We start from the raw sequence: 13,878 nt of genomic DNA on the forward strand, positions 1-13,878 counted from the left end.
TCATTCACAGAAACCAAGCAACAGAAATGACTTAATTCAGGGGAAAAAACACATTATATTTAATTACAATCAACATTAAATTTACAAATTTTGGAACCTGGGAGTTTAATCAGTGCACATGACATTAGCATGTAACATAAGTTAAAAACACAAAACAAAATTTTACAAATGTTGTTACCTGGAATTAGAAAGAAAAAAAAACATCTTTAAATACTGGGTGCAGCTGTCTAAGGCATCTTTAATTCATAGAAAAAAGATCTAGAAGTCTTATACAAAGCAGGAATGAAGCTATACAATGTCACATATATATGTTTTTTTCCTTAAAACACTGTACAAAGTCCACTTCCTTCAAGGCTGGCTACGCCAACCACAAAACTATGCAGCTTACCAATTTTTAATATCCTACATTTACCGTGTCTGACAGACACGTTTTATTTACATATTCACTCATGAAATACAAACATAAATATGAGCAGCCTCTGTCTCTCTCTCTCTCAACGTCACCTTTTTAAAGCACTTTGTTCAAAGTGCTTTGAAAACAAATCGGACTTGAGCTTTTTTGGTCAAATTTCTCTGCTTTGCACAACCTGTAGCAAGCCTGCACCATCTACCAGAAACAAACCTCACTGTGAAGCTGCTCTGCTGGATAATTTGACCAAAAAAAACCTTGTTAAGCAATGACTTAATGTACTTCTTTAAATAACTCCCCGGCAATTTCAGGCTTCAAACTCACTGCTGACTTGTTAGAAAACGGTCAGCTTATCTTCATAACATCAAAATCACTGAGCAAATGTACATTTTCTGTAAAACAAATGAGATTAAAGAAAGTTATATCAGTACTGTGCAGCAGGGCTAATGCTGGTCATCTGTACATCACAAAAACATCTTAAGTGTTAATTTAGAATTAAAGCCATCATATAGCTGGAAAACATTGTGTAACTCATAGAAGGCCTGAGAAAGCTTTATTTTTTCCTGTTTTTTTGCATCTTGTGACATGATTGTCAAGTCAGGCCAAATAATTAAAAGTCTGATCTTATATACAGCAATGCATAGGCTACAATTCATCAAATCTGAACAATGAAAGAAAGACTAAAGTGTAGTTTTGTTCGTTTTTTAAATGAGTAAACTGGGAGAAAGTGTTGGAGGTACCAAATTTTTAGGTTCTTTAGTTTGAGAAGGGTGAACATGTTTCCTGCCACGATGAAACTTGAACTATTCAGGTTATAAACAGGTAATAAAAGAAGCAGAAATCATTAAGTTTGTCAAAGTTAGTTGTCAACTATGAACATGCAACCATTTAAGAACTCAAATAAAATCAATCTAAAACTAAGACTGGTTTGACTTGGAACTAATGTGATTAATGACTGGATGGCTAAACTTCAGGAGCTATACAAAAATAAATGGCAATCTGATACACAGCCCTAGAAGTAAGTGTACATGTCTTGTTATACATGGTAAATAACCAACTATGTAGAAACAAAGTGTGGACCACAGATGCAAGAGCATGTTTTGCATTTGAGTTATCAACTCTTCTTACTGCTAATATTTCACCAAATTAAATCTTTAGCGTCTAAACTCAGTAAAACTTAGCTCATCAGCAAAAGTCTTTCTATGCATTTCTGGGCCATCTCACCAGCCTTTAACAATTTTATTTAATTTTCCTGATATTTGAAACTTCTTGCAGTGCCTGTGTAAAGGTAGAGAATTTTAGGTAGTATAAATACATAACTATCAGACATTTTCCTGATAAACTTGAAAAGAACAATGGTACACTCTCAAACATTTCATCTATTACACACAACTCATGATAAAAGAGCACCAACTGTCTCAACTCAACAGAGGAAACACCTGGAGCCACCATGAGCAGTGTGTAAATTTTCATTGTTGAATTTTAAGATACTTAATATGTTTCCTCCACATCTTTAGCAACAGCTTCCTCTTTGTGGCTTAAAGAGGTTAGATTCTGCTTTTCCTTTATCCGTTTCATGGTTTACAAAACTCCATCCTCTTTACTTTGGTGTTCCACAAGGACTAATTCTTGGAGTATTATATTTTCTAATTAATTACCCTTCCTTAAATTTAAACAATCAATTTCCCAACACAATTCCCAACATTAGCCAACTTTGCAGATCGCATCATATTGCTGCATTTAGATCACTACTGGTAACCAGGGACCTACCAGAGCTCACAGAAATGATATACTGTTATAGCTCCAGCACTTCCTTAATTGTGGTCTGTTTGGTTTTTTGTGATTTATTTTTACATTACTGGGGGGGGGCTCACCCTCAATTTCTGAAATTTCTTAATATTCTGTAATAAAGAGTATGAAGGTTTTTGTGGTAGAAGAAAAAACAATATAAAAGAGACTGATGATGTTGGGTTTTCTAAAAGTAAAAAATAAAAAAAATCTGTATATGTTCTTCCGCCAGAGAAGTAGAGGAGTTCATAAATAATCTAGCAGAGTTAAGCATTTAAATCTAAAGCATTTTTACCTTACAAATTCAGTCACAGTAATCTGTCCACATGTTCAGACCAAATGGGGAAAAAAAGTGTTTAAAAAATGGTCAATAAATTTGCTGAAAGTTTGAAGTCCACCAGGAAGGGTTCCTTTGTACACCACGCTACACAGTGTCCTTGAAGAGTGACAGGGAATCAAGCATTTCATTCTGGAGAGTTTCCCATTGTGGGATAAGTCACAAGCACAATCCCTTGGTCTCATCTCCACTGCCCATCCTTCCTGTAACACAGTTACTTTCTGAGTTTTTGTATCTGTATACCGTCTGCTCACAAGTTCTTGGTGTTTATGTGAGTCTTGTAATGCTTTGTCAGGTGGTCGCTCCGCATGAAGCGTTTCTGACACTGGCTGCACTCAAAGCGCTTGTCTCCTGTGGGAGGGAAAAAAAATGTATTGAGTAATATTTTTAATGCACGTTCAATAATGAAGAAACAATAGGTGTTTTTAAAAACATAATTTGTAAAAATGTCTGGATTGTTAAGTTTTTAAGTGTATTTAGCAACTCTGTGTGCCTATTTTTCCTCTGTATGTGAAGTGAAGTTTAATACAGAGTGATTTGATGATTCTGTTTGTTTGTGTCCAGAGCACCTGTGTGCGTCCTGGCGTGCCTCTGCAGCTCGTCACTGCGCGTGAAACGTTTCCCACAGAAAACCCAGTTGCAGACGAAGGGTCTTTCACCAGTGTGCAGCCGGACATGAGCTCTGAGCAGAGATGTTTTCCTAAAAGTCTTTTCACAGCCAGGGACGTGGCAGATGTGTTTCCTCTTTCCCACCTCACTGGGTCTAAACAGTGAACAAAATTCAAACCCTTTATCAGTATGAGAGTTTTAATAGTCTGAGTGCTAAAAAGTATAATATGAACTTCCCAAAATGTAGAACTGATCCCAACCCATCCTTTGACAGACTCACCTCTTGTCTGCATCTTTACAGTTGGGGCAAGTGCAGGCCATGCGTCGTTTCTTTTCTCCTGGCTGGCCAGGCAACTCCAGGGTGAGGGTCTGGTCTACCTGAATAGCAGGCTGGCCCTGTGCTGCGGCCAGCTGGAGCCCTCCACCCTGCATGGTCTGCACCGTTAGGTGCTGCTGGCCTAACAAACGCAGAGACTCATTGTAAGACAAACAGCAGGGCTTCTGCAGGAGCTGGATAATTCAGTTTACTGCCATCAGTGAACTGAAATTCTAATCAACAATAAATTAAGATGCGAAAGCTATATGTTGCAAAATAAAATTTCATTTTTGTTTTAGAGTTTTTAAACACATTGCAAACTTTCAGCTGCTTTTGCTCTTTGACTGAGGAAAAGGTCAACATTATTCTTTATTAACATAAATAACTGACAACTGATAAAGTTATTTTATCCAGCCGTTTGACTGCTTATCTGGGTTTGGGTTGGAGGGGCAGCAGACTTCCCTCACCCCAGCCATCTCTTCTTCATCTGGACAGACAAAGAGTCATCCCCAAGCCAGCCAACAGATATAAACTCTCTCAGACCCAGGTCTGCTATCTTTAACACCAGACCTGGGTCTGACCTGAGGCCTCTTTCCAGTAGGAGATGCCCAAAACACCCCACTTCAGAGGCATCGATAAAGCATCCTCATCAGACGGTCAAATCATTTTTCAATGTGGAGGAGCAGTGCTTCTATTCTCAGTGAATGTCTTTAGCAGCAATAACATGAAGTAATTGTTTTCTGTATAACTATCAGCCTCTCACATTGTTATGGACGAGTCTGACCGACGCTTCTTTACAAGGTTGCTTCGTTGAGGTTCGTGGACGTGAATTTACACTAAGCTCTCTTAAAGTCTGACCACAGCATTTTAATCAGGATGAGATCTGGACTTTTACGGAGCCTCTGGAACACTTTGAATCATTTCTTTTACATCTATTTTGTTGGAGATTTGCTGGTGTGCTTGGGTTGACTGCTCATGGTTGACTCAATGACTGCAGGGCATCCAGATCCTGTGGTTGCAAAACAAGCCTCTGCTCCCACGCTTGACAGTTTTTATGAGGTGTCTGTGCTGATGTGCTGTGTTGTGTAGCACTCGGCTGCTACTTACCTTCTAAACTGCCATGCGAGCAGGAAAGGGTTTACTTCATTTTTTCACAAGACTGCATAAAGTTCGTTGAAAATATTATTTTTCACATGTCTGTAAACTGGTCCACCTCTTGCACAAAACAGAAATGGCTAGGGACTGCTGGTAAGCAGCAACAGAACTTAAGAGAGAGGCGAGTATCCAGTAAAACAACAACTGCAGATGGTGTTCTATTCGTTTAACACAAAAATTACAATTACTTCAAACTTCAACTCCAATCCAAGTTCTTCCACCACTGCATTTCCTCAAAATGGGAAATGAGGGTGGTGGGGTCCCTCCCCCAGTGTGCTGCACACCATGCATGCGCTGCATAAACACCCCAGTGTATTTATCAGTAGTACTAGACAATAACATTGGCTCTATAAACAGCCAGTGGAAAGCTTGAAGAAAAAAAAACAAACAAACCCAAAGCATCTAGCATCAGCTCACCGCCTGCATTGGTGATGGTAACAGGAACTCCCTGAACTTGGACCCCGTTGATGCTGATGGTCTGCACTGCTTGTGCTGCTGAGGTGAGCTGCGATGTGTTCAATTGTATCATTCCACCTGCAGGGGCAATTTTTGCCAAGGTCCGCTCCTTTCGTCCTCCGGTAGCTTGTGTTCTCTTGGAGCCAGCTGGTGGTGCGACAGTGGTGGTAGGGGCAACTGTGGTGGCAGGGGTTGTTGTTGTCATGGAGTCCTGAAGCTGAACCGATTGCCATTCACCTGATGCTGTTTTAAAGAGAATCTGGGGAAAAAAATATCACTAAGTTTACTTAAAATGTTAAACTAATTCCTAGTTAAACTGTTATATTATCTTATATATGACTTTGACATGTTGCTAGCTTAGTTGTAAAAATGTCACATGGTCCTTTGCTACCGTTCCTGAGGTATTCATAATAAACAGAAGAAGTCATTTTCAGCTGCTTCCTTATTTACAAGGAGTTACCTCAGCAGGTAGTGCTAGATATTGATTTAGCAGAATTTTACACTGGATGCCTTTCCTGACACAACAGACTAAAAATATTAAGAGTTAAAGAAACAATAAGCCTGAACAGATACCTGCGTTGGTGATGTTTCTGTTGGAGTGACCTGCAGATTCGAGGAGACAGACTGTCTCTGCGGGACGGGTGGCAACGTAGCAGAGGCAGCCTGTACCACCTTCAAAGCCTGTTGTGGGATCTGAACCACCTGAGAATCTGGTTTGGGCTGGACCAGCTGGACCTGTTGCACCATAGCAGGTTGCCCAGGACTTTGCACAATCAGTAAATTGTTCCCTGCCTGTGAATATAGAGAGAAGAAGCTGACCAGTAATCCTCATACGTAGGCTTTAGCCAACATCTTCAATGTTTTGACCACACTGAAAGGCTAAACATTCATTTAACAGTTAGCTATAGACTGGGTTGAGTGTTTCAAAGTAGAATTTCAAACTCGATAACAATATTGTGGTTTCTGTTTAACTGCGGATTTTATCAATCTGAACTGCACACACATTTACTCGCTTTGGTAGTATATTTATGTCACAGGGAACCCTTTGAGCGTGAAAAACAAAAAGTGGTTGTAACACTAAAAAGACTTTTTGTTTTAACCATTTGGTGGCAGAAGAACACATCACAAATTTAAAAAAAAAAAAACAAAAACAAAAAAAGAAACAAGCTTTGTACCATAAAACAACTGCCTGCCCAAAACTGAAACTGTCCTGAGGCTAATTAGGAAGCAGACGCTTCTGAAGATGTAAAACAGTTGACAGTTTCCTGGTTTTTTTTCTTCTTTTTTGACTCCTCACAAAAAAATGATAACAGGAACAGCAGGTTATTAACATTCATTAGCATACATACATTTTTATTAAGATCAAAAAGTCCCAGTGCTCAAGCCCGGCTTGTATTACAGGAGCACAAACCTTAAGAAGTATACTCTGTGATAAAACAGAATCAGTTACACTTATTTTCAACAAAAAAGAGAGAATTAAAAAATAAAATAACTGATAATTAATTAAATATATATGGCATTTGGGGACTTCTACTTAACATGCAGTAAATGCTAGACTAAGAGCAGTGAGAGTAGATGCCGAGACTAGCTTACATGTCAAACTTGTGTCTGCGTAATGTTATAATTTGACAAACTTTAAATAAAACACTGACAGTTCAAAGAGAACACATATTTAGAAGGGGACCATTAAGTCTGTTTGAAGATTAACTTAAAACAAATAAATCGTGCCTTTGTTTATGCTTTTCAGTACCAGAAACAATAACAAATAGGGGTACCTGTATGATGTTATCACCAGCTTCTATTAGGATGGTCTCCATCTGCTCTGGGGTTGGAGAGGCAGCCTGTGCTGGAGGCGGCGGTGGAGGCTCAGCAGCCAGTACTGCCTTTTTTTTCCTCCCTCGTCGTGCCTTTCCAGGAGTGGGAGGGGCTGCAGCTGTCTCTGTGATGATTTGTGTCCCACCCACTTCCCCTGTAGCCACGTTGAGGGGAATTGTAAGTCCACTGGGCAGCTGCACAACGTTTGTAGCTGTATTGTTTGGCTTCCGCACCTTGAGGGAGGGCTTGATGGCTACGGTCTTCTGTGGCGTGACAGGAGCAGTGGCTGCAGCCGGAGCCGGCATGGTCATGGGAGTGGTAATGATGGCCTGGTTGGTACCGGGTATGAGCTGGATCTGACCTCCCTGTGGCATCACTTGAATGGTTTGTGCACCCTGGATCTGCGGCACCACCTGATACTGGATGCCAGGAGTGGCCGAGGTGCCGGTACAAGCAGGACTCTGCTGGATAGTAAGGACGATGGGGCTGCCAGGAGCTGTGGAGCCCAGGCCAGCAGGTAGCTGGATCACATTGCCCTTTGTTGAAAGGAAACCAAGGTTTTTCGGTGGAGCTGGCGCTATTGGAGCTGGCTTTATAGGAAGGAGCCGGCGAGGTTGTGGCTGCGCTGGCGGAGAGGTGACAGGAGCCTGAGCAGCAGGAGGGCCGATTTTACTGCAGGTGGCAGCCAGCAGAGCCAAAGGAGAGGGCTGAGTGTCCTGTGGGAAGACAGAAACATAGTCCAAGCCTGCATTAAAACCAGCCTGAACAAGAAGAATTCAGCACTAAGGGAACGATAGGATGAGGTAGTAGTCAGATCAAAAGCTAAAACAAAACAAGTTAACACAACCCAACAGGTAGGCCTACAACTACACATTAAGAATCATAATCAGTAGCGATTAAGTGGTGTAGTAGGTGTAGGAGTTTCCACCTGCGATGCCTTTGTGCCCCTCTTTGGTCCAAATGTGTGATCATCAAGCTGCAGGACAGGGAAGCATTCTACATTAATGCCATCTTCAGCACACTTTATATACACTGGACCGCTTCATGTATTTGAGGCAACAAACGGGTTTAAGTTGGGACTAAGAAGGTTGATACAACAAAAGTGAAAAAGGTTTAGTGACTACTGGTGCAAGACACAAAGCGATGTCATTAGTATTTAAATTCCCAATTGTGCAGTTGTGTCTCTCAGATATTGATCAACATCGAAGCAAAACAGTGACTGAATTTATAGAATATATTGTTTTTGTTAGAAAAATATAGCACATCAGCTCTATCCTGGCACATAGAGAAGTGAGGGCCGCTTTTCCATTTCCAAACTAAACTAGTGCAAGAGCACCGAATCTGGATCTAACCTCATCTGAGAAAGTAATGATAATGCTGCCATAATCCATAATTAGTGGGCGTAAGGGTCCAGATAACAGCGGTAAGTTAGAACAGTTGACTGGTTCTTTATCATTTGTTTAAATGTCTCTGGGGGTTTTTTCCAGTCAAAGCAGTTTTAAATTTGACAATAAACTTATCATGACATCTTAACTTACACAGTGTCGTTTTTGTATGTACCGTAATTGTCGGGCTATAAGCCGCTACTTTTTGCACAAGCTTTGAACCCTGCGGCTTTTAGTCAGGTGCGGCTTTTCTATAGATTGTCCATGATTTTTGTGATATCGTAAGACGATTTGTTTTGTTTGTTCCGCTGTTGTACGGCACTACGTTGCCTGGCGGAAGGATCGGGGTTCAAGAGTGGTATGTTGGTCACATGTCCATCCGCCAGGCAACATAGTGCCGTACAAGTAGCGCGAAAAACAAACTTCAAAGTAGCGCTACGCGTTCAGCGGGAGTCGTGGATGATGAGCGGCGATAAACTTGCGAAAAGCAAGTTATGCCCAACTCTACCGGTGGATTCTGACAGCGTGGAAAAGTGTGCAAACATCCACGATCACCAACGGATTTCGAAGGGCTGGACTGCTGCATGATGAAGAGGAGGACACCGCCACGGCCCTTCAGAGGGTGTTCGACTCCGACACTGACAATGACAATGAGGATTATCTTTGGTTTTGAAAGTGACAACGAAGGAAAGAAGCTGAGAGTGGATGACGAAGCCATCCTGAGCCTGTTCGTATCCGACACTGGAGAAGAGGACTTTGGTGGTTTTAGTGCGCAGGAAGAAGAGAAAGATGGTGAATGACTGACTTTTCTTCTTGTTAAAGCCGTGTCACTGCACCTGAGCCTAAAAGGTAGTCCGAATCTATTTTTCTGGTGTGCTGTAGGTTACTGTTATGTACTACATTTGTTACTCATTTATGAAGCACAGCACATGTGCAAATATGTACCCATAACTTGTTTTTCAAAATATTAATAAAAGGGGTGTGTCTCCAAACAGCCATCTCTTTCCTGACAATTCCCTTTGTGCATATTCTCTTACATATGATAAGTCAATATTGAAACACCTGCGGCTTTTAGTCAGGTGCGGCTAATGTATGTACAAAACAGGATTTTCCCCTGATTTTAGCTTGTGCGGCTAATATTCAGGTGCGCTTTGTAGTCCGGGAAATACGGTATGTTAATTTCAAAATTCTACGCGGCCTTGTTCTCGAGTTATTGCATTCACAAGATTTTCAGAAAACTTAACCACCGAGATTTTTAGTAGATGCACCTATGGTATTCACTCAAGTTATCGCATTCACAAACTTAGGTGTCCACACTGCCCGCCAGGCAGGGTAACAACAGTACTCCATCAGCGATTTGCAATTGAGGGTTAAAAAACACTCAATGCTTACAATGCACTAAACATCAAAGGAATTCTACAGAAAAATAAACACACAGTGTATATTAGCACAAAGATATGGCAGCAATATGAACACAACAGATGTTAAGAGCAACAGTAAGAGAAGAGATTGCAACAGTGCAACATGCGTGCACAGCCGAGGCTTGTGGCTGCTACTCACTTGTGTTGAAGCAGAGGAGGGCTGAAGGTATTCGCTGGGACTGACAGCGACAGTGGTAGCCATACTGTCCTGTTGTTCTGAAAAAACGCACAGCAGAGAGATTTCAGGCTGCCTGCAATGGTTAAGCTATTCAAGGGTATCACAGGACATTGCAACAAAACAGAAGAGCTCTGTGAAGGACAAGCCATGCAGTATCTCACTTAAACTGCTATATGATCATTAAATGTCATCAATTACACAAATGATGCCATTAACTGCGCTAATTAACGCATTCATTTGCATGCTGACACTTTCATTTTCACCAAACATGTGGGATATTTATATGACTCACATCTCTTAAAGGATTCAGGAATGACAGAGTTGTGCTTTTTTGTTTGTTTGTTTGTTTTTTGAGGTTTCGAGAAAATATTTTCCCTCCAATATGTTGACGATATTAAAAATATTCAACTCACGCATGTTATTAGCAGAGTCATTAGAAGCTATCTGTCAAGAGTCAATATATCATGTTGTTGTTGTTGTTGTTGTTAAATCACCATAATTGCAATTTGCATGAGTCAGCCACATTTACCAGTGACAGAGATGGGAAACAAATGCTTTTCCTTCAAAGGTTTCTATGTTTTCTCTATTTTTGTCCAGAATCTACTCCACATCTATTCCACATATTAAATTTAAATAGGTCATTTATTCAATTTTCTCGGTAACTTAGTGGAGATTTTGTATATTCACACACATTAAACTGAATCAATAACAGAATTATAAAGGAATACAAAATTTCCACTGTGATGGAATATACCACAAAGAGCTAACTGGCCAAAATAAATAACATAAACAATGCAGACGATCTCTAAAGCCTGCTCTGAAAAACAGTTACCACTAATGCAAAGCAGTGTACGGAACTGAAGCTTTAAAGTTTTCCAGTACGTGGGGAATAATGCAGACACCTACTGATCTCTTTGATAAATATACACGGTTCTTTTAGGTACCGCAGCACATCTTTTGCTATTTGACTTGTTTTTGATCCAGTCTAATATAAACTTAGGTCATTAACCAGATCAAAATTTAGTCAATCGAGAAAGAGCTGTGATACCTGTACTTCATAAACTTAACAAGTTGTGTCTGCCAGAGGTTGTGTGTGTTCTAACAGCAAATGTCAATCTACTGGCCACATGTCAAATACTCTGAGCAAAAAAAAAAATACATTGGACTGCGCTCAAAAATATTATACGAGAAAAAGACAGTAAATATATTGAGCATATTATATTTCCATTTCAACAGTTAGCATAAGTACATTTAGGGCAGGCTGCCCAGCAGCAGTTTAAGAGCAGGATAAATCTTGAGAGCCAAGCAAAGCAGCCTAATGGCCAAAATAGGTCGATGCTGTTATTGTCAAACAGAACTGCTGTGGAACTGTGGATAAAGCAATGCAAGCTGTTTTACTATCCATTACTGCTTGAACTACAACACAGCTAGTGCACACGATACAATCTCCACTTTTTTTAATAATTTATATAAATTCAAGAACAACACACAAATGTGCAATTTAAAAGCCAAGGGATCTGTGACAGATTCAAATATTTTAATTTGGGATTTTATAGAACAGAAATACTCGCAGGCATTTTTAACATCTATTAACAATAATGACAAATGTAAAACGATAAACACTACTGGGACAGTAGTCCAGTACTGTCCCCTAACCCCTGTTGAGCTACATATCTAAGCTGGAAAACACCTGAACTCAACCAGCAGATAAGATATATGACCACATGGTAGCCACAGATCACTCTTCAGGCTGTCCCGATATTTGTGACAAATACACAGGATGATGATAAAGAAGTGATTCATCATCATAGATCTGCAACATGCAGATTTGTAAGCCAATGGCCATATTTTATATAAATGTATAAAACAAAGTAAGATGAATTAGAGCGGTGTCCTTTCATCATGATAAAAAAATGATTGCACAAGTGACTTTAAATGTAAATTAACACAGATACTGCAATAACATTGCCACCAACACTTGTTTGGAGTTGTAATGTTTGGGGCTTAGTTATTCTCTGCCTGCTCTAACAGGTGTTATAAATTATGAAACAGGTTTGTGGTTGCCTGTCTTTGAAAGCATGTACCTTCACCACAGTTTGCAGAGAAACAACTTAGTTTCTTTGTAAGAGTGCAAATGCAGCTTTCTTCAAGAACTTATGTAGTTCAGTGATCTTTCTTGTCTTCACCCTTTGCACAGCATTTCTGTCCACACACGTAAAACACAAAAATGCACAAGTATTACAATGATCATTTATTGAACTTCTCTTACATTTTTATTGAGGAAAATGATGTTGCAATACACCCATCACTAACAACATTAAAAGCACTGCCATTATGTGCTACAATTCAAGGTTCTGCAGTGAAACTTTAGTTCCTGGTACTCGTGTGGGTACTTTGACTAACTTTGTTGCACACCAAGAACACAGGCCACACCTTTGACATCACCCTGCAGAACAACACACCCTGCCACTAAAATACAAATAAAAAAAACTCTAAGGAACAAAAAACAGACATGCAAGGCACCCTGATCTCATTCCAGTTAGGCATCCTGACCTAGGACAGCCTCACTCCAAAACCAATGCACTGGATCTGTCACCAACATTCCAGTGCCTGACACCACAAGTGTAATAATATTCCATAAAAAAGCATTCCATACAATGCCGACGTCAGACAATAACTTGCTAGTTATGAGGAAATGCCTGAAGTACAAATTCCTCTTTTCTACAAACTGTGCCGTCTGTATCTGCCAGCTCATCTGTCGACAGTAAACTTAAGCCTGACACACAATAAACTCATCTCTGTGTCGTGGCTGGTGATCAGCTGTACAAACAGGAAGGAGTTCCTCTGTTGGAGCTGCCTGCCTCATCTAGTAAAAGCATTATAAAATGCAGCTGTTAATCGAAACGTCTGAACATGACTACCAAAGCAACAGACTTTCACTCGGGGATATCTCAGCCTGCTGAGCGAGCCACTAATCTCTCCATTCTGACACATTTTGGATTGGTGATAGCAACAGAGAACAGAACTTCCCATCAGTTATGCAAGTGTGACTTTAAGTCCTGCAAATAACACAAATGGGGGAAAAGTGCGGCCTCAAAATAGCGCCGCCATGCAACACAGTCTGTTAGGTTGGCTTGCAGAGCAACAGCAGCTAACGTTAGCCACCAAGCTAGCTAGTGCTACTGACTCAACTGAGGCAGACTCAAATGTCTATCGACTAGCTTATATATGTGCTGGTTTGCTTTGATAAAAATAAATGAGGCGAGACGGGAATGGGTGCAACATGAAAATATGTCGGTGTATTGCTGTGGGGTTTCATATGTGGTGGAAATGGACAAATCGATTTGGGGGCAGAAACAAGTAAAGGACCAGCTACATAGCTTCCAGTAGCATTTTGGCTAGCTGACGCGTAGCTAGCAAGTCAAACTCTCTTTGATAACGTTACAGAAAAAGGGAGCTCTTTGCCGGAAGTGCACTGCTTATTTTGGTACATACAACCGCACGAACACCCCTAAAACATAGTTATTTGTACCACAGCATGATTAGTACTTTCCCTTCAACGCAAATATAATGTTTTACGAAGTAGAATGTAATATAAACACCAATGTTTTAATTCCTACCCACCGCTCATGACGACATTCGCTCTCCGCGAGCCTTGCAGACCGAACCCATGGAGGAATCCGCCCGCGCTGTTGCACCAATCCACGGACAATAGAGAGTTAATTGACGTCTACCCTGACCAACTACCTTTAGCTGTCTTTGTGACCGAAGTCCACCTGAGCCAATCCCGACGTCATATTTCTGTACATGGGTCGATGGATGACCGTTTGGCCAATGGGATATCTAGATTGTGATCAGTGGGGCGGTTCCAACAGGACTGACCTGGAACAAGCGAGTGCCCTATTACAGCAGGAGCACTGCTTCACTGACGTCCCTGACGGCCAATGTGATCTTTAAGGGGCAGTACAGTCAAACTAAGAATGACAGCCGCGCTGATCAATGAGCTTTA

General features: G+C 40.7%; 1 protein-coding gene across 4 annotated transcripts; it reads right to left on the reverse strand.

The window, feature by feature from the left end:
• Positions 1-35: 35 nt before the first annotated feature.
• On the reverse strand, positions 36-13,663 carry sp2 (sp2 transcription factor). Of its 4 annotated transcripts, none has more exons than XM_086294622.1 (9): positions 13,494-13,663; positions 9,831-9,907; positions 7,814-7,861; positions 6,846-7,601; positions 5,644-5,862; positions 5,008-5,329; positions 3,424-3,601; positions 3,104-3,297; positions 36-2,885 (listed from the first exon to the last, which is right to left on the reverse strand). In XM_086294622.1, the coding sequence occupies exons 1-9, from the start codon at positions 13,498-13,500 to the stop codon at positions 2,785-2,787; spliced, it is 1,902 nt and encodes a 633-aa protein (XP_086150748.1). In that variant the 5' UTR covers positions 13,501-13,663; the 3' UTR covers positions 36-2,784. The 4 variants fall into 4 exon arrangements, with proteins under 4 accessions (XP_086150748.1, XP_086150749.1, XP_086150750.1 ...); XM_086294623.1 differs by having other exon boundaries at positions 5,032-5,329; positions 13,494-13,661; XM_086294624.1 differs by lacking the exon at positions 7,814-7,861 and having other exon boundaries at positions 13,494-13,661.
• Between the last annotated feature and the right edge of the window lie 215 nt (positions 13,664-13,878).

The sequence above is a fragment of the Aulonocara sp. 'chitande type north' Nkhata Bay genome, linkage group LG6 (genome assembly GCF_057382095.1).
Source record: "Aulonocara sp. 'chitande type north' Nkhata Bay isolate Kocher_YH1m ecotype deep benthic linkage group LG6, A_spYH_male_GT1.1, whole genome shotgun sequence".
NCBI classification, from domain to species: domain Eukaryota; kingdom Metazoa; phylum Chordata; class Actinopteri; order Cichliformes; family Cichlidae; genus Aulonocara; species Aulonocara sp. 'chitande type north' Nkhata Bay.